Consider the following 19538-nt stretch of genomic DNA (forward strand, 5'->3'; position numbering starts at 1 on the left):
CCTTTAGAAAATTTTGCTCTTTTCCCCAGAAGTCTATAGAGATTTCAGAATACATCTTAGTTAAAGTATAGGTCTAGAGGCCAATAATTTATTATCATAACAGTAGGGCATGTTGAAGCATGATATCAAAGTTGGATAGGATGTCCCTGTGAAGTCTTTTCTAGTCCCTTGATTCTACATTTTAATACTATCCAAACACTACTTCTGGGAAATACAAAAAAAATTCTTGTGTATATGACCCCCAATTCATTACTTTAATTAAATGTAGCATTAATCCATGAAACACACTCTTATATCTGGGATTTTTGTATAAATTTGTTTGAAAATACTGTACTGAAATTTTTGGCAGAAATTTATAAAGTAGTATTATAAACTAAATCATACCTCTTTTTCTAAGCCATCATTCTGAAATTGGCTGACAGGAAAGGAAGTTAAAGTTTTAATTTTCCAAAATCCTTTATCTTTTGAGATGCTACTATCATTCTATCTCTGATTGTATAAGAGATTTTAGGAAAACAGGCTGCAGAGTTATTACTTTGTGATTGGTACATGTACTAATATTTATATTATCCATTTCATTCTAACACAGTGAATTTCAGATATCTTCAGATTGGCCTTTCAAAATGGGGACTAAGTAAATAAAAACTTTTTATATTTATATATAGAAGATACTCTGCAAAAAAAAGAAAAATTAAAATGGGCTTTACTTAGTTATATAAGAAGAATTTTTACCCTCTTACTCAGTTTTTAGAAGTAACATGTTTGGTCTGTCAAGCCAGGCCATAAAGAAAGTTGATGATGTTTTCAATATATACAGTTTGACAATAAATTCTTCAGCTTTAATTAGCTTCTCAAAATAAAGTTAAATTCCAAGAAAGTGTATACATGTGAGTTATATATATGCATATGTATATAATGTGCATCTGTAAATAATTTATATATGTATGTATATACACATATGTGTGTATGCATATCATCTATACAGCTCTGTGGAAGAAACATACTTGGGTATCAATTATTATTCAAAATTCCTTATCCAATAATACATCATTAACTTTTATTAACAGTCCAGGATTTGTTTAGCATCATGTTTAACATCTTGAAAATCAAAACATTAACTTTTTTTGTTCTCAAGGACAATGGTATTAAAATATCTTTAACATCAGTGGTTAATAATGTTTACTTACAGAACAAAAACTTTTGATATTTCATTGTGGGACTTTAATAAGTCTATTAACATTTAATGTCTATTTATATTTCTAGAAACTGAGAATAATTAATGTGCATGGGATACTTGTATGCTAGTATATAATCATATAGTCCTACTGTTCTCATGAAACCAATTGGCTGGCAAACATACTCATTATGGTATGAGTATGTACCATAATGAAACACGCTATTTGACTCACTGGGAAAATCTTTAGGATCTAAGTCCTATTGTTTCTGCATCTGCTGTTGGACATGTATACATTTGGGGATGGGAAAGGGGAAGGGAGAGAGACTTATTAGGGTAATGCTAATATTTGTAGATTTTCCTCTTCTCTCCTAAAATTAGGAAGTTAATAAAAGAAAAAGCAAATGAATGTAGAATGGATTTTTTTATACTAGTACAGCAATTTTAGTAATTAAAAACACTTAAGCTTTGATCTGTAACTTGAACAATGGCCTTTCTTTCCCACTTATTTTTCAATTTTATAATAAGAATTGGCTTTAGAATCAGAATCTAAAGTTTTCCTTTGCTGTAAGAAATAGTTTTGCTTTCTTGTGAAAATAGTTGTCTTTTAAAATATTAATAACATCTACAATTGCATATATTGGTAACCTATAAGAAGAAAAGTTCAAAAGATTAAAGCATTCAAAGAACATGAAAATATAGTGGAATATCAGTCAGTGTTATGGGATCATGTCAGAGGTGAACCTTCTTTTATCAAAACAATTCTACTGGGTTATCCATATTATATAAATTTTGGTACCAGATGGCTTATATTATAGGAAGGCTGCAGCATTATCACAAATATGAGAGAAAAAGTTTAATATAGTCAAATTAATCACATGAAAAGGCAAGAACACTGATCATGTCGAATTTTTTCTAATATTTGGAAAATGTTATTAAAAAAGTATAAATATTACTCAAATTTTGAAAACGATGGCAGAAGCGAAATTAAATAAGGAGTTGCAGTAACAAATAAATAAAAACTTAGACAAAAGCATATTAAATGACAAAATAGCAAGTAGTGGAACTGAATCATTAAGATCAAATGTACTTATACTAAAAGGCATGAAAGTATTAAAAATTCTATTAGGAAAGACTCATCCTAAATATTAAAATAAATAGCAAATACTATTAAACATTACTTCAAAAAAATTGAAAGGAAAAGAAATAACACAAAGCAGAGAAAATGAAAGACACCTCACTATTCCCAATGTGGTTATTATTTATGGAATGGATAAAACATGTAGAAAATGTCACTACAGTTAGATTAACACATAAACCAACATGCCACAACTACCTAGTTTTGTAGAACATTTGAAAAAGCAAATTTCATCAAATTTAGACAGCTTATAATGGAATAAATAAGTATGGCGAGGTATTAACTAACCCTAAGTGTCACAACGGGCAGCTTCTAGCTGGTTCGTCGAAGCTGGATCTCGGCCACACAAGGATCACTGGACAAGAAATCAGTTGAGCTGGACTAGAGCTGCCCAATTGTCTTAATAATGAATGCTCCACACTGTCTGTCAAGCAAAGAGAAAGAAAATATAGATAAGAAAGACTGAAAAGGAAAGAAAAAGAGCAAGTTAGCGTAGATGAATGTGGGACATCAATGTACATTTACTCAATACGTGCAGAACATGTGTACAAATTATATTAGAGTGTTAAGAAGTGAGAGACTAGAGATGAGGAGGGCTCCAGAACTGCTTCCTGCTTCCCGAGAGCTTACAATCTATTTAGACAATCTCTAATCTAATCTAACCAGTACAATGCTTGGTATAAAGCATTAGGTACATGTTAACACAGAAACAAGTGACTTCAAACATTCCTTCTATTTTTGAAAACATTATTAGGTGGATTTCAAAAACATGCTTTTAAAAGGGGAGTTTGGCAGACGGCTGTTCAGAAAGTTGTTCAAAACCCAAAGGATACCCTTCAAGTTGGCAGTGGTAGGTTAGCCATATAATAGAGTAATTCCATGTTTCTTGTCATCCTGAGATTTTGTGTTAAGATTAGTTTGGGTCAAAGAAGCACCTAGTTGCTACTATTCTTTTGGTACTTTTGAGTGTTGGTTAGCTTCTAATTTATGTAAGCAATCTGTCCTAAGACATACATATTTTTAAATTTTAGATAGGCTCAAAATTTTCCATATTTGTTTCAGTATCTCTAGAGCAGTATTGTCTGATAGAACTTGTTAATGGAAAAGTTCTGTATCTACACTGTCAAATATGGTAGCTACTAACTTAAAATGTGGCTAGTTGCAGTTGAGGAACTGAATTTCAAATTTCGTTTAATTTTAAATAATTTAAAATTGAAATTAGCCTTACGTGGCTAGTGGTTACTATATTGGGGACAGCATGACTCTAGGGGTTTGAATTCATCTGGTTTGCTAAACTCTACAGACTGACCTGAATTTCTCTGGCTTGTTCACTACTGTCCAATACCACTCAGTATTGTTCATTGCTTTATTCTCAGTATCTGGAATACTGGCTAGCACATGGAAGTGCTCAATAAATATCTGGTAAATGAATGAAATTTGTGGTAATATTTGAGTCTGGTCAACTACTCACAGCTCATAGGCAATATGCTCTGGTACTCTCGGAAAATAGAGAAGTGAAGACAAACTGTTCTATGTGAGTGGAACTTCTTGAAGACTTTATATATCTGGAGAGAACAGGAGCAGTCTTGCTTCATTATAGCTCAAAGAAAAGAACTAGAAATAATCTGTATATGAATAATTTAGGTTGGTAAGTTTGTGAATACTGAAGGGAGAATATAATATTTAATGGTAAGGGATTTAGAAAGGATGTGGATAACAGTTGATGAGAGTGACTAAGAGGGAAAAAATTACTTCAGATTAAAAACCTAAATTCAGATTGTATACATGACTGAAGGATGGAAACTGAAGACAAGGAAGTTTTGAAGAAATAGTAATCTGGAAAGGCAATAATAGAGTTTAACAAAGGGATTTGACAATGGAAAGAAATATATTATTTTTATAAAGTGAACTGAAAAGGGGACATAAAATAAATGGACCATGTAGCATCAAGAGGTCAGAAAAATCACTGGTATTGGTATTGTTTTTATTTTAGGGTAGAAGAAAGATGGGCAAACTAACATTAAGGGGTATGGATTCTGAAAATAAAATGTGAAAAATTGTGTATTTGTGATTTTGAGTTAGAGGAGGGAGTGACCACCTATTCATGTGGTTTATCTTGCTTTCTTTCTTTTTCTTTTCTTTTCTTTTCTTTTTTTTTTTTTTTTTTTTTTTTGGCTTAAATTAGAAAAAGAATCAGAGCACTAAGGTCAGATTCACTATTAAACACTATTAAAATACAGAAGAAAACAGGAAAAACTCCCTTATAAGACAATTTATAGAACAAAGGGAATAGTCAGTAGCCATAATTAGTAGTTGGTAAAAGAAGAAATATATTTTTGAAAGAGATACTGAAAACTCAAACTGAATGTAAGGAAAGAGAACCACATCTGAGTTTAATAAAATTTGAGCACAGGCTGTTGACAGTATTGAATTAAAGAGAATCTAAGAGGACAAGAACTAAGACAGGACCCTCCCTTGGAATTTGGCATCAAATCTTGGCAATCTTACATGAGTAGTTTGAATAGATCTCAGGACTGAAGAAAAAATAATTTCATATGGAATGAAAAAGACACCCTTATAGTCTTCTTCTTGCCTTTCCAAAACAGGTAAATTTAAAATATCATTCGTGAAGTATGTAATACAAAATCTTACTGCTTATTATCAAATATCCTTAAAGTAGGGGATGATGTGATCCAAAAAATGTTTCCAATTCTATAAGGGATTAAGATTTGATGAGTTGACTCTTGTGAAAAAGAAGATGTTCATGTGTGCTGAGGGGAAAGAAGATTGAGTAAAATGAGAAAAAATGTCCAGTCAGAGGGAATGACAGAACGCAAGGAAATTAAGTGCTCAAACTCAGAATGGAAATAATGTAACGGGATATGCAAATAAAATGTGCTACACAATGGTATAGCTTTCTCCCCATACCCAAAAGCATAACATCGACTTAGAATATTATATCAACTAATATCCACCTTTGTGGTGTCATTAATATATACCTCAACTTGTCTTTATTTTGGCTGGTAAGAACTTCTGACAAATGTAAATATTAAAGTAGTCCAGAGGCCCAGGGTAAAATAATTCATATTAGGTTAAAAATGATTAAAAAGAAATAATTAAAAATAGAAATATATGCAAAGCATTTGTACTGTATTTCACATTATATTTTATGAGGATGCATGATCCCAGCAATGGGCTAACCCAAGAATTGTGAAATTATGGCCTTCAGGTCAAGTCTGACCCATCTTTTGTTTTTGTAAATAAAGTTTTACTGGCACAGAGTCAACTCGTTATTTATATTTTACCTGTGTTTGTTTTCATGCTACAAGAAGCAAATAGTTGAGATACACACTGTGTAGCCTCAAAGCTAAAAATATTTACTATTGGGCCCTTTATTATATAAAGTTTGTTGACTCCTGCTTCAACCTGTTCAGGCTGCAAAAAAATTTTCAGTCTGAGAGCTTCTGAAAATCTATGAAAGAAAACATTAATAAGATGCCTTAAATATAAAGAGTGTATATACTCCATATTGTGAAAGTAAATTATCACCAACCTCAAATATATTGGATTCACCTTGATTAAATGAAAGTCAAAATCAGACATTACAAGTTTAAGAGAAACCTTGAGAGAAGTTCAGAGCTGTGGAAACTAATGTTTTTGAGACTACAAAGAACAGGATTAACTAGGAACATGCTTAGATATATGAGATTAGTGAGTATCTGTGAACTAGTTACCATAATGTTTAAGTTAAATCTATTCTTATTCTATGTTTTACCATAAGAAATTGAGTTTCCTGTCTTGACAAAAGCACAAAGAACTATCCTGTAATACTGAAGTTTGTTTCTAATACTTCCAAGGCCTTGATTTTTTAACACTGAATATTAGTGTTTTTTAAAAAGAAAATTACATTCATTATAATATTTGTTGTAGTAAGTTGTGTTTATTTAATGTGGAAAACTGTATTTGCAATGTCTGGTTGGTATTATTCCTTATCAACCTGCTTCCTATATTATTGCTTATTTAGTTTGAATAGCTTCAACCAGTATGGAGGACTTAAAAGCTCTTAGAATTAGCAACATGTGGCTAAAGACATTTCTCCTTGCAAAAATTTATGTTACAAGTGAAATAAAGTAACTAACACAGAGGCAAACATGTTTTTTAATTGTTTCTTCTTTCTTTATATTACAGGTACAACATAGGTTTTCATAAATAGTTGTCATGGACTCCTTTGGCAGTATACCTACGTATATGGACCCCTTCTCAGAGCCATGTTTTTAAATATAAAACATAGGGGATTAGAAAGGAAACAAGTTATATTGTAATACATTTTTATCCATAACCTCTTTGGGAGGGGTCTTTGGACTAGATTAACTTTAAAACTCAATGTAGAATATTATTAACTCTTTTCCTTAAGCTCAAAGGTTAAATGTAAATGATTAGAACAGCAGTTATTCTATAATACCACTAAGAAATCAGTATGTAACTTTTTTTCTACAAAGGTACTCAGGACAGCATATAGACTCCATCTCTTGTATGCATTCATCATTAACATTGCAAGTATAAAAAATGACATAATATTCAGTTTGGCTATCTTAATGCAGTCTCAGATGCATTTTAACATTTCAGGAAAACCAAAGGCAACAAAATTCAGTTCTGTATATTTAAGAGCAACAATAGGATTCTGAATTTAGTGTAATTTACTAATTCTTTTAGAGAACCTGGTCAAGCTGGGATATACTATCACTTAAAATGTATTAAGAAGATAAAAAGAAAAGTATAGTGATATGAATTGCCATTTGTGTGGAAAACAAAAACTTCCAATAATTATACATTATAATGACTAAATATATAATATGTATATTGTGTATAATGAACATTATCTTTTGAATAAGATGTAATACAAAGAAAAGATTGTCATATTATGACAATATAATCATGGACTGTTAGGAAACAATTTTTGACAGTATTTCAATATTCATTTTTCATATGAGGCACATCCACAACTAATTATACTACTGAATATAGGAAATAAATAATTAAAAATATGGATTAGAACCCAAGTACCTGAATAATTAAAAAGAAACAGGCTAAATTTTTTTAGAATGGATTTAAGTTCATAGCAAAAATCGGTCAGAAAAGTAGAGTTCCCATTAACTCCCTAACCCCATACATGGGTAACCTCCTCAGGCAGTCAGAATGGTGAATTGATGATCCTACACTGACACATCATTATTACCTAAGGTCCAAAGTTTACATTAGGGTTCACTTTTGGTGTTATATATTCTATGGGTTTTGACAAATGTATAATGATGTGTATCCATCGCAATACTATCATGTAGTTTCATTGACCTAAAGATTCTCTGCTCTATTCATCTCTCCGTCCCTCATCCCCTAGCAACCACTCACTTTTTTACTGTTTCCATCATTTCACCTTTTCAAAATGTCATATAGTTGAGATTTTATAGTATGTAGTGTTTTCAAACTGCTTCTTTCACTTAGTAATGTATATTTAAGTTTTCTCCATGTCTTTTATGTTTTATAGCTCATTTCTTTTTGTTGCTAAATAATATTCCATTGTTTGGTTGTACCACAATTTATTTATCCATTCACCTACTGAAGGGCATCTTGGTTGCTTCCAAGTTTTGACAGTTATGAATAAACCTGTTAATAAACATCTGTGTGCAAGCTTTTGTGTTGACATACGTTTTCATTTTTTTTTAAAGATTTATTTGACAGAGAGCACAAGCAGGCAGAGGGGCAGGCAGAAGGAGAGGTAGAACCAGGCTCCCCACTGAGCAGTGAGCCTGATGTGGGGCTCTATCCGAGGACCCCAAGATCATGACCTGAGTCAAAGGCAGATGCTTAATCTACTGAGCCAAACAGGTGTCATGGACATAAATTATCGACTCATTTGGGTGAGTATCTGAGAGTGAGATTAGATTCTATGGTAAGAGTATGGTTGATTTCATAATGAACTGTCAAACTGTCTTTCAAATTCGTTGTATCATTTCTACCAGCAATAAACGAGAGTTCCCACAGCACTCACCATAACACATACCCTCCCCAATATCCATCACCCAGCCACCCTATCCCTCCCTCCACCCCCAGCAACCCTCAGTTTGTTTCCTGAGATTAAGAGTCTCTTATGGTTTTCTCCCTCCCCAGTCCCATCTTATTTCAATTTTTCCCTTCCAACCCCCCATGAACCCCGCCCTGCCTTTCAAATTTCTCATATCAGAGAGATCATATACTTGTCTTTCTCTGATTGACTTATTTCACTAAGCATAATAACCTCTAGTTCCACCCATGTCATTGCAAATGGCAAGATTTCATTTTTTGATGGCTGCATAGAATTCCATTGTATATGTATACCACTTCTTCTTTATTCATTCATCTGTTGATGGACATCTAGGCCCTTTCCATAGTTTGTCTATTATGGACATTGCTGCTATAAACATTCAGGTGCACATGCCCCTTTGGATCACTACATTTGTATCTTTAGTAGTGCAACTGCTGGATCATAGGGTACCTCTGTTTTCAACTTTTTGAGGAACCTCCATACTGTTTTCCAGAGTGGCTGCACCAGCTTGCATTCCCACCAACAGTGTAGGAGTGTTTGCCTTTCTCCACATCCTCGTCCACATCTGTCGTTTCCTGACTTGTTAATTTTAGCCATTCTGACTGCCGTGAGGTGGTATTTCTTTGTGGTTTTGGTTTGTATTTCCCTGATGCCAAGTGATGTTGAGCACTTTTTCATGTGTCTGTTGGCCATTTGCATGTCGTCTTTGCAAAAATGTCTGTTCATGTCTTCTTTCCATTTCTTGATTGCATTATTTGTTCTTTGGGTGTTGAGTTTGCTAAGATCTTTATAGATTTTGAATACTAGCCCTTTATCTGATATATCATTTGTGAATATCTTTTCCATTCTGTTAGTTGTCTTTTGGTTTGAAAAAGCTTTTTATCTTGATGAAGTCGCAACAGTTCATTTTGCCCTTGCTTCCCTTGCCTTTGGTAATGTTTCTAGGAAGAAGTTGCTATGGCTGAGGTCGAAGAGGTTACTGCCTATGTTCTCCTCAAGGATTTTGATGGATTCCTGTCTCACATTGAGGTCTTTGATCCATTTTGAGTCTATTTTTGTGTGTAGTGTAAGGAAATGGTCCAGTTTCATTCTTCCGCATGTGGCTGTCCAATTTTCCCAACACCATTTGTTGAAGAGACTCCCCCCCCACCTTGGACATTCATTCCTGCTTTGTCAAAGATTAGTTGACCATGGAGTTGAGGGCTTATTTCTGGGCTCTCTCTTCTGTTCCACTGATCTATGTGTCTGTTTTTGTGCCAGCACCCAGTACCATACTGTCTTGATGATGACAGCTTTGTAATAGAGCTTGAAGTCTGGAATTGTGATGCTGCCAACTTTCGTTTTCTTTTTCAACATTCCTCTGGCTATTTGGAGTTTTATCTGGTTCCATATATATTTTAGAATTATTTGTTCCATTTCCTTGAAAAAAAAATGATGGTATTTTGAGAGGTATTGCATTAAATATGTAGAATGTAGATTTGTGACCCAGGATGTGATCTATTCTGGACAATGTTCCATGCGCAGTAGAGAAGAATGTGTATTCTGTTGCTTTGGGATGGAATTTTCTTTATAGATCTGTGATGTCCATCTGGTCCAGTATGTCATTTAAAGCCTTTATTTCCTTGTTGACCTTTTGCTTAGATGATCTGCCCATTTCAGTGAGGGGGTGTTAAAGTCCCCTACTATTATGATATTATTATTGATGTGTTTCTTTGATTTTGTTATTAATTGGTTATATAATTGGCTTCTCCCATGTTAGGGGCACAGACCCTTTAAGTATGATATAGTGTCCTTTCTCAACTCTTATTATAGTCTTTGGCTTAAAATCTAATTTATCTGATATAAGGATTGCCACCCAGCTTTCTTTTGATGTTCATTAGCATGGTAAATTGTTTTACTTCTCCTCACTTTAAATCTGGTGGTGTATTTGGGTCTAAAATGTGTTTCTTTTAGATAGGATATCAATGGGTCTTGTGTTTTTTATCCATTATGATACCCTGTGTCTTTTGATTGGGGCATTTAGATATGAATTTAGTGCCATTGTATTGTCTGTATGGTGACTATTATTGTATATTGTCTCTGTTCCTTTCTGGTATGTTACTTTTAGGCTGTCTCTTTGCTTAGAGGACCCCTTTCAATATTTCCTGTAGGGCTGGTTTAGTGTTTGCAAATTCTTTTAGTTTTTGTTTGTCCTGGAAGCTTTTTCTCTCTCTTTCTATTTTCAATGACAGCCTAGCTGGATATAGTATTTTGGATGCATATTTCTTTCCCTTAGTACTCTGACTATATTGTGCTAGTCCTTTCTGGTCTGCCAGGTCCTTGTGGAGAGGCCTGCTGCCAATCTAAAATTTCTACCATTGTCTGTTACAGACAACTTTTGTCCCAAGCTGCTTTCAGGATTTTCTCTTTTTCACTGAGACTTGTAAGTTTTACTATTAGATGATGGGGTGTTGATCTACTTTTATTGATTTTGAGGGGGATTCTCTGTGCTTCCTGGATTTTGATGCTTGTTCCCTTTGCCAAATTAGGGTAATTCTCTGCCATAATTTGTTCCAGTATATCTCCAGTATACCTTCTTCCCCCCTCTCTCTTTTCTTCAGGAATTCCAATTATTCTAATATTGTTTCATCTTATGGTATCACCTATCTCTTGAATTCTCCCCTTGTGTCCAATAGCTGCTTATCTCTCTCTTTTTAGCTTATTTATTCTCCATCATTTGGTCTTCTATATCACTAATTCTCTCTTCTGCCTCATTTATCCTAGCAGTAAAAACCTCCATTTTTACTTTTTATTTTATTTTTTTTTAAAGACTTTATTTATTTGACAGACAGAGATCAAAAGTAGGCAGAGAGGCAGGTAGAGGGAGGAGGAAGATGGCTCCCTGCCGAGGAGAGAGCCCGATGTGGGGCTTGATCCCAGGACCCTGGGATCATGACCTGAACTGAAGGCAGAGGCTCTAACCCACTGAGCCACCCAGGTGTCCCCAGAGTCTCCATTTTTATTTTTTTTTTAGTTTTCAATTTTTAATTTTTTTATAAACATATAATATATTTTTATCCCCAGGGGTACAGGTCTGTGAATCGCCAGGTTTACACACTTCACAGCACTCACCAAAGCACATACCCTCGCCAATGTCCATAACCCCACCTCCTTTCTCCCAAACCCCCTCCCCCCACCACAGCCTCCATTTTTAAAAAGGATTTTATTCATTTATTTGATGGAGAAAGATACAGCAAGATAGGAAACACAAGCAGGGTAAGTGGGAGAGGGAGAAGCAGGCTTCCTGTAGAGCAGAGAGCCTGATACATGTTTGATCCCAGGAGCCTGGGATCATGACCTGAGCTGAAGGCAGACGCTTAATGTCTGAGCCACCCAAGCACCCCAGAGCCTCCATGTTTTTATTGCACCTTATTAATAGCTTTTTAAATTTCAACTTGGTTAGATTTTAGTTCTTTTATTTCTTCCGAAAGGGATTATATTTCTCCAAAAGGGATTCTCTAGTATCTTCCATGCTTTTCTTGAGCCCAGCTAGCACCTTGATATTTTCATTCTGAACTCTGGTTCTGACATCTTACTAATGTCCACATTGATTAGGTCCCTAGCTGTCAGTACTGCCTCTTGTTCACTTTTTTGAGGTGAGTTTTCCTGCCTTGTCATTTTATCCAGATAAGAATAGATGAATGAGAGAACAAAATACTAAAAGGGTAGCAATGACCCCAGAAACATATATGCTAACCAAATGGGAAGAGAAGGAGAAAATAAATGTGTGTGTGTGTGTAGTGATATATATATATGTATCACACAAACATATATAATATATATAGTATATATTATATATATTATCATTATTATCAGACTGGTGAATAGAGCCACACACTTGATTTTGGGTGTATTTTGGTCTGTTAGAATAAACTGCTTCCCAAAATTTTAAAGAAAAACTTATATACATACAAAAATAATGATAAATGTGGTGAAGGGATGGAATATGAATGTAAAGATGAAAACTGAAAAATATTCTAAGAAGAAATTGATAAGAAGTTGGTTGAAAAAAGAAAAAGAAAAGAGGAAAGAATGTGATTAGGCTGGAGACTAGAACAAACCTATGCGCTAGATTTAGGGTATATTTTGATCTATTAGAAGAAACTGTATCCCAAAATTTTTAAGAAAGAAAAACCTATATGTATATGAAAAATAAGGTTAAATAAAATGAAGGAACAGAATATGACTGTAACAATGAAAATTTTAAAAGATTTAAAAAAGGCATTGATAAAATATTAACTTTAAATAAGTAAGAGAAAAATTAAAAAAATAGAATAAGAAAAAGAAAATTTAAAAATTTAACTTGGAAAGACTAAAGAATCATGGGGAAAATGCCATGAATTCTATGTTTTGTATTCCCGTAGCTCTGAAGTTTTGCAGTTCTCATTGATGGGTGAACTTCGTCTTAGCTGGATGTTCTTGGTGACCTCCTGGGGGGCGGGGCTGTTGCAATAATTCTCAAATGTCTTTGCCGGAGGCGGAACTGCACCACCCCTGCCAGGGGCCAGGCTAAGCAATCTGCTCAGGTTCGTTCGGTAGCTTTTGTTTCCTGAACGCTTTCCGTAGAGCTTTGGAGGATAGGAGTGAATATGGCAGCCTTCTAATCGCTGGCCCTGTAGGAGCCGAGAGCTCAGGGTCCCTCTCTTCAGTTCACCCTCAGAGAAAAGCAGTCAATCCCTCCCATCTCCCTGGTCTCCAGTCGCATTCTGTGCCACGCAGCCTATGACCAAGTATTTCTATCTCTGGTGCATAGCCCCGGTTGGAGTGTCCAAACCCTGCTGATTCCTGCAATGCATTCCCACACTGCTCCTCCCAGAGGAAGAAGGAGGGGGTGTCCCCAGATCTGCCACTTGGGAGGTCCCTGCTCAAAGAGCAGTGGTCCAACTGTGCCTTGGATCATGGTTTAAGGTAACTCTGAGCTGAGAGCTCACTCCTTGGCTCTGTCTCTGCAGCCAGCTTCCCTGCTCTGATACCTGGGTAGCTTTGCACTCAGGCACCCTGGGTCTTTCTGTGACCTCGCAGGTCCTGAGACTCCACTGTCCCCACGAGGGGTCCACCCCTGCTTAGCCTCTGGAGCATTGTCCTGCAGAGGAACAGACTTCTAAAAGTTCCTATTTTGTGCTTCACTGCTCTACCGCTTGTCAGGAGCTGTCCCCTCCGCCCGTGGTCTATCTTCCTGTGTATCACCTTGGATTCACCTCTCTGCATGCCCTACTTTCCAGAAAGCGATTGCTTTTCTGCTCCTAGAATTGCTGCACTTCTCTTTGATCTCCTGTTGAATTTGTAGGTGTTCAGAATGGTTTGTTAACTTGCTGAACTCCTGGACCTAATGATATTTAGGTCTCCTTCTCCTCCACCATCCTGCTTCTCCTGTGGTATCTCATTTTAATTTGCAATTCCCTATGATGTTAAATATCTTTTCATATGCTTACTTGCCATTTGTATATCTTCTTTGCTGAGTTGTCTATTAAGGACTTAGCCCTGTTTTTAATCAGTTTGTTCATTTTCTTATTGTTTAGCTTTAAGACTTCTGTGTATATTTTGGATAACATTTCTTTATCAGATATGTTTTTGTTTTCTTTCAATCTACGGCTTGTCATTTCATTCTCTTGACACTGTCTTTCACAGAGCTGAAGTTTTTAATTTTAATGAAGCTCAACTTATCAAATATTTCTTTCATGAATCATGACTTAAATGCTGTATCTAAAAAGTCATTGCCAAACTCACGGTTATTTAGATTTTCTCCTGTGTTATCTTCTAGGAGTTTCACAGTTTTATGTTTTACATTAAGATCTGTGAATTAATTTTTGTGAGAAGTGTAACATCTGTGTCTAGATTCACTTTTTTAAAAAAGATTTTTAAATTTATTTATGACAAAGAGAGATAGCAAGAGAGGAAACACATGCACAGGGCAGCTGGAGAGGGAGAGCCAGGTTCCCTGCTGAGTAGGGGAGCCCAATATGGGGCTTGATCCTGGGACACTGGGATCATGACCTGAGCTAAAGGCAAATGCTTAATAACTGAACCACACAGGCGCCCCTTGATTCACTTTTTTGTATGTGGATATCTGGTTGTTCCAGTATCATTTGTTGAAAAGATTATCTTTTCTCCATTGTGTTTTATTTGCTCCTCTATCTAAGATTATTTGAAATATATATGGGTCTGTTCTGGGCTCTCTGTTCTGTTAACATTGATTGTCTGTTCTTTTACTAATACCACATTGTCTTGACTGCTATAGCTTTATCGTGTCTTGAAGTTGAGTAGTGTCAGTCTGCCGGCTTTTTTCTCTTCATTAAATATTGTGTTGGCTATTCTGGGTCTTCTTTCCATATAAACTTAAAAATCAGTTTGCCAATATCTATAAAATACTTACTGAGATTTTTTTTTTTTAAAGATTTTATTTGGGGTGCCTGGGTGGCTCAGTGGGTTAAGCCGCTGCCTTCGGCTCAGGTCATGATCTCAGGGTCCTGGGATCGAGTCCCACATCGGGCTCTCTGCTCAGCAGGGAGCCTGCTTCACTCTCTCTCTCTCTCTCTCTCTCTGCCAGTCTCTCTACCTACCTGTGATCTCTCTCTGTCAAATAAATAAATAAAAAATCTTTAAAAAAAAAAATAAATATTTTATTTATTTGTCAGAGAGAGCGAGCGAGAGCGAGCACAGGCAGACAGAGAGGCAGGCAGAGTCAGACGGAGAAGCAGGCTCCCTGCGGAGCAAGGAGCCCGATATGGGACTCGATCCCAGGATGCTGGGATCATGACCTGAGCCGAAGGCAGCTGCTTAACCAACTGAGCCACCCAGGCGTCCCACTTACTGAGATTTTGAATGGGATTGCATTGAACCTGTAGATAAAGTTGGGAAGAACTGACATCTTGACAATATGGTGTCTTCCTATCCATGCACATGGAATATCTCTCCATTTATTTAGTTCTTCTTTGATTTCTTTCATCAGAGTATTTAATTTTTCTCATCTAAATCTTGTACATATTTTGTTAGATTTACACTTAAGTATTTCATTTTTATATTCACTGCTGGTGAGCACAGAAACAACTGACTTTTGCATATTAAGCCTGTATCCTGCAGCCTTGTTATAACTGCTTATTACTTCCAGGAATTTTTTGGTCAGTTCTTCTGGATCTTCTGTATAGATGATCATGTCATCTGCAAACAAAGGCAGTTTTATTTATTCCTTCCTAATATGTATATTTTTATTTCCTTCTTGTCTTTCCTCATTTGCTAGGACTTCCAGTACAATGCTGAAATGGAGAAGTGAAGTGAAGACATCTGTGCCTTGTTCTCCTTGTTACCCCATTAATACTTTCACTATATAGTACAGAAGTACCTTTGAGTCCACATATGAAAAATTTTTTAATGTAACATTATATTACAAGTAACAGTTAAAGTGAGAAAAAAATTATGGGCTCGGGGCATGGACAGAGCTGAATATAATCTTGAGGGTGAAATCTTACTAATTATACTTACAGCACTTCAAATATTATTTTTCATATGTAATGTTCAATATAAATGCTTGATAAATTGAACTACTGAGAATGAGTTGTTACTTGAGACTTGTTATATGGTAGCATCCATATAACATGTCTATGCAAGGGGTAATTTGTTTATGTGATTTATTAATTAACTTATGACCAATAATTTGTTTAGATTCTGTCAGATTTGACAGTATACAGTAATATGAGTCAGAAACAGTAATACATAATTTTAATCCATAAAGTTTTTTATTTCGGGTGCAATTTCAATTTAATCCTCTAATTAAATCTTTGTCAGATTAGAAGGATAAGCAAACTGATTTGATTTTGACTCCCTTCTTTTTAAAGAAACTTTCTTTTATTTTTTATTTTTTTTAAAGAATTTATTTATTTGACAGAGAAAGATCACAAGTAGTCAGAAAGGCAGGCAGAGAGAGAGAGAGAGGAGGAAGCAGGCTCTCTGCCGAGCAGAGAGCCCGATGTGGGACTCGACCCCAGGACCCTGAGATCATGACCTGAGCCAAAGGCAGTGGCTTAACCCACTGAGCCACCCTTAAAGAAACTTTCTTGAAGAGTATTCAGGAAAGGATAAAAATTACAAAAGTCAAGATAGAAAGTGAAAATAAAGGAGATGAGGTAACCTCCAAGTAGTACAAGCAGTATGAATTGATATAAATTGGTATATATGAAAAAGACAAAATTGGCAATATAAAACAAAACATATCCTATAAATATTTTTCAAGTAAAAGTTGTTTTGGCCAATTTTTAAAGTTGAGAGAGGAGGTTTTTAAATAAACCTTGATTAAAATTTCCTGAATGACATAAATATCTCTTCCTTAAAGGTTTACAAGAGGAAGTAGGAGGTTTTCACCCTTGCAATGAAGAGCTAATAGGGTTTAGATTAAGAACTTTTCACTGCAGAAAGCATGAAGGAAGGTAAGGTGTTTTGCAATGCACGAATGCTTTAAAATCTGTCACCAATGTATTTATTCTGAAGTTTTAAGATAAGCAACAGATACACGCTCTGAAACAACACTGTTTCATGAAAGGTCTAAAGTCTGAAGTATTCAAGAAAGAATGCCTAAGTGAATACATAAGAAATTTCAGTATATTTTAACTGATTTAGTTGTGTGGAGAAAACTCAAATTGATAGCATCTTAAGTCTGAATAATGGAAAAGTAAGCAAACATAACTGCTTTAGTAATACATATAGAAGACATTTCTAAGTAGACCACTAATGTATAGCATGGTGACTACAATTAATAATACTGTATTGCATATTTGAAAGTTGCTCAGAGAGTAGATCTTAAAAGTTCTTATCATAAGAAAAAAATTGTAAGTATGTGAGCTTTTGGGTGTTAACTAGACTTACTGTGATGACCATTTCATAATATATACATGAATATGTTGTACACCTATAACTAATATGTTATATGTCAATTATAGTTCATTGATATTTCTCTCACATGTTACTTATTGTGTTGTTTTCAGATGCTTTGTGGTTTTCACCTAGAGAAAATTTTCTCTTGAGGGTATTATTAGCTAAGATGGTTGGTAATATTTAGTTGGCTGGAAAAAAAAAATAAGAGGACTGGAGAGTGGTCCTAGTTCATGCTGTGGTTGAGGAGGAGTGGGGACTGTCATGACCAGAACATAGAACACTTAGGTCTCATCATCTAGGTTATAACAACTCTTTGTTGCTATTTCAGTAGGCAATCTTGTCTACTAGGGGTCATTCTCTCAATACTTCTGCCTTGCACCTGCTCTCCTTTCATGCATGTAACTCATTATAATTACTGAAAATAGCCTGTATAGTTTATTGAATTTATATTTACTTTGTGACTAAAATATTATCAGCTTATGTGATTGTTAGAAAAGAGGTAGCTTCTCTTTGCAAGGAACAAAATTTATATATTATATATTATTCATATATAGTGTTTTTAGGGCTTACTTATTTGAATCTGTGTTGTGATATCAAAGTGTCTTATCACAGCTGTGTTTCTTTCTGTTGGTATTTCTAGAAGTTTTTACTTTGTATTTTATGTTTTTACTTTTACTAAGAAGCCTCTATACTCAAGATGGGGCTTGAATTTATGACCCAGAGATCAAGAGTTGCACACTCTGCCAAATGAGCCAGCCAGGTGCCCCTACTTTTTACTTTTGATGTTACATTATTAAACTGACCTTTTTCATTTAATTAAATTAATTAATTTTTAAGGAGATTTTAAAATTTACTTTTAGAGAGAAAGAGTGAATGATTGAGAGCTGGGAGAGGGGATGGAGGGAGAGGAAAAAAGAGAATCTTGAGCAGACTCCCCCCTGAGTGTAGAGCCTGACATGGGGCTCAAGCTACCCTGAGATCATGACGTGAGCTGAAATCAAGAGTCAGACATTCAACGGACTGAGATGCCCAGGTGCCCCCTCTATTTTATTTTTTAAAGTTTTATCTAAGTAATCTCTACACCCCATGTGGGGCTTGAGCCCACGACTCTGAGATCAAGAGAGGTATGCTCCTCTGACTGAGCCAGCAGGAGCCCCTATTTTATATTTTTGATGTTACATTATTAGACTTAATTCATATTAGATTTGACTTTTTATCATAATAAACTGGACTTCTCTGTCTTGTTTACAATGCTTTTTACTTTGAAATTTACTTTTTTGGGGGGGCTATTTCCTATTTCTTTATTTTTAAAGATTTTTAAAAAATTTATTTTTAATTTAATTTCAGCATAACAGTATTCATTATTTTTTCACCACACCCAGTGCCCCATGCAATCCATGCCCTCTGTAATACCCACCACCTGGTACCCCAACCTCCCACCCCCCCGCCAATTCAAACCCTTCAGATTGTTTTTTAGAAATTTACTTTCTTATTAATGTCATCCTGGGTTTTTTCCCCAATGTTCACATTTGTCTGATATATCTTGGTTGTTAACAATCGGATGTTCATTGCACTTTTGAAGTTAATTTTTAAATTTTTATTAAAAGTAATTATATACCTAGTTTTAAAAATCAAATAGTGTTTAAAGGGTAAGGAAAAAAAGGTTTAACACACTCTTCCTCCCTTGCCTCTCCATTCCTATTTCACTTCACTTTTTCAGAGGTGGCCACATTCATTTACTTCAGTTGTTTCTTCTAACATTTATTTCTATATTTCTGTCTCTATTAAATGAACAATTGCATTATCTAATGACTTCTTACTTCTTTATGGTAGATAAAGATTTTAACTCTTTTATATCTCTTTTATTTCCTTGTCCATCTTCTTTACATCATAAGTTTTGCTTAAGTTTGTTTTTAAGTTTGTTTTTTAATTATTATGCTTAAATGCTATTCACTAATGAGTCATCTGGTATATTATAATTATGTTCTCTCTTTTTTTAAAAAGATTTTATTTATTTATTGGACAGACAGAGATCACAAGTAGGCAGAGAGGCAGGCAGAGAGAGAGGGGGAAGCAGGCTCCCGAGAGCCCAATGCGGAGCTCCATCCCAGCACCCTGGGATCATGACCTGAGCCGAAGGCAGAGGCTTTAACCCACTGAGCCATGCAGGCACCCTCGGCACCCCTATGTTTTCTTTTTTGAACAGCTTTTTGTTTTTATTAATTGCTTCATTTTCTCCACTC

The 19538-nt window shown here is 35.1% G+C and overlaps 1 protein-coding gene across 1 annotated transcript in view; it reads right to left on the reverse strand.

The window, feature by feature from the left end:
• Positions 1-2240: 2240 nt before the first annotated feature.
• The window catches only part of BOLL (boule homolog, RNA binding protein), a 48948-nt gene continuing 31650 nt past the window's right edge, over positions 2241-19538 (reverse strand). Inside the window, 1 exon segment of the mRNA XM_059392632.1 lies at positions 2241-2732. Coding sequence (XP_059248615.1) covers positions 2625-2732 — 108 coding nt within the window. The 3' untranslated portion in view covers positions 2241-2624.

Source organism: Mustela nigripes, chromosome 3, assembly GCF_022355385.1.
Source record: "Mustela nigripes isolate SB6536 chromosome 3, MUSNIG.SB6536, whole genome shotgun sequence".
NCBI classification, from domain to species: domain Eukaryota; kingdom Metazoa; phylum Chordata; class Mammalia; order Carnivora; family Mustelidae; genus Mustela; species Mustela nigripes.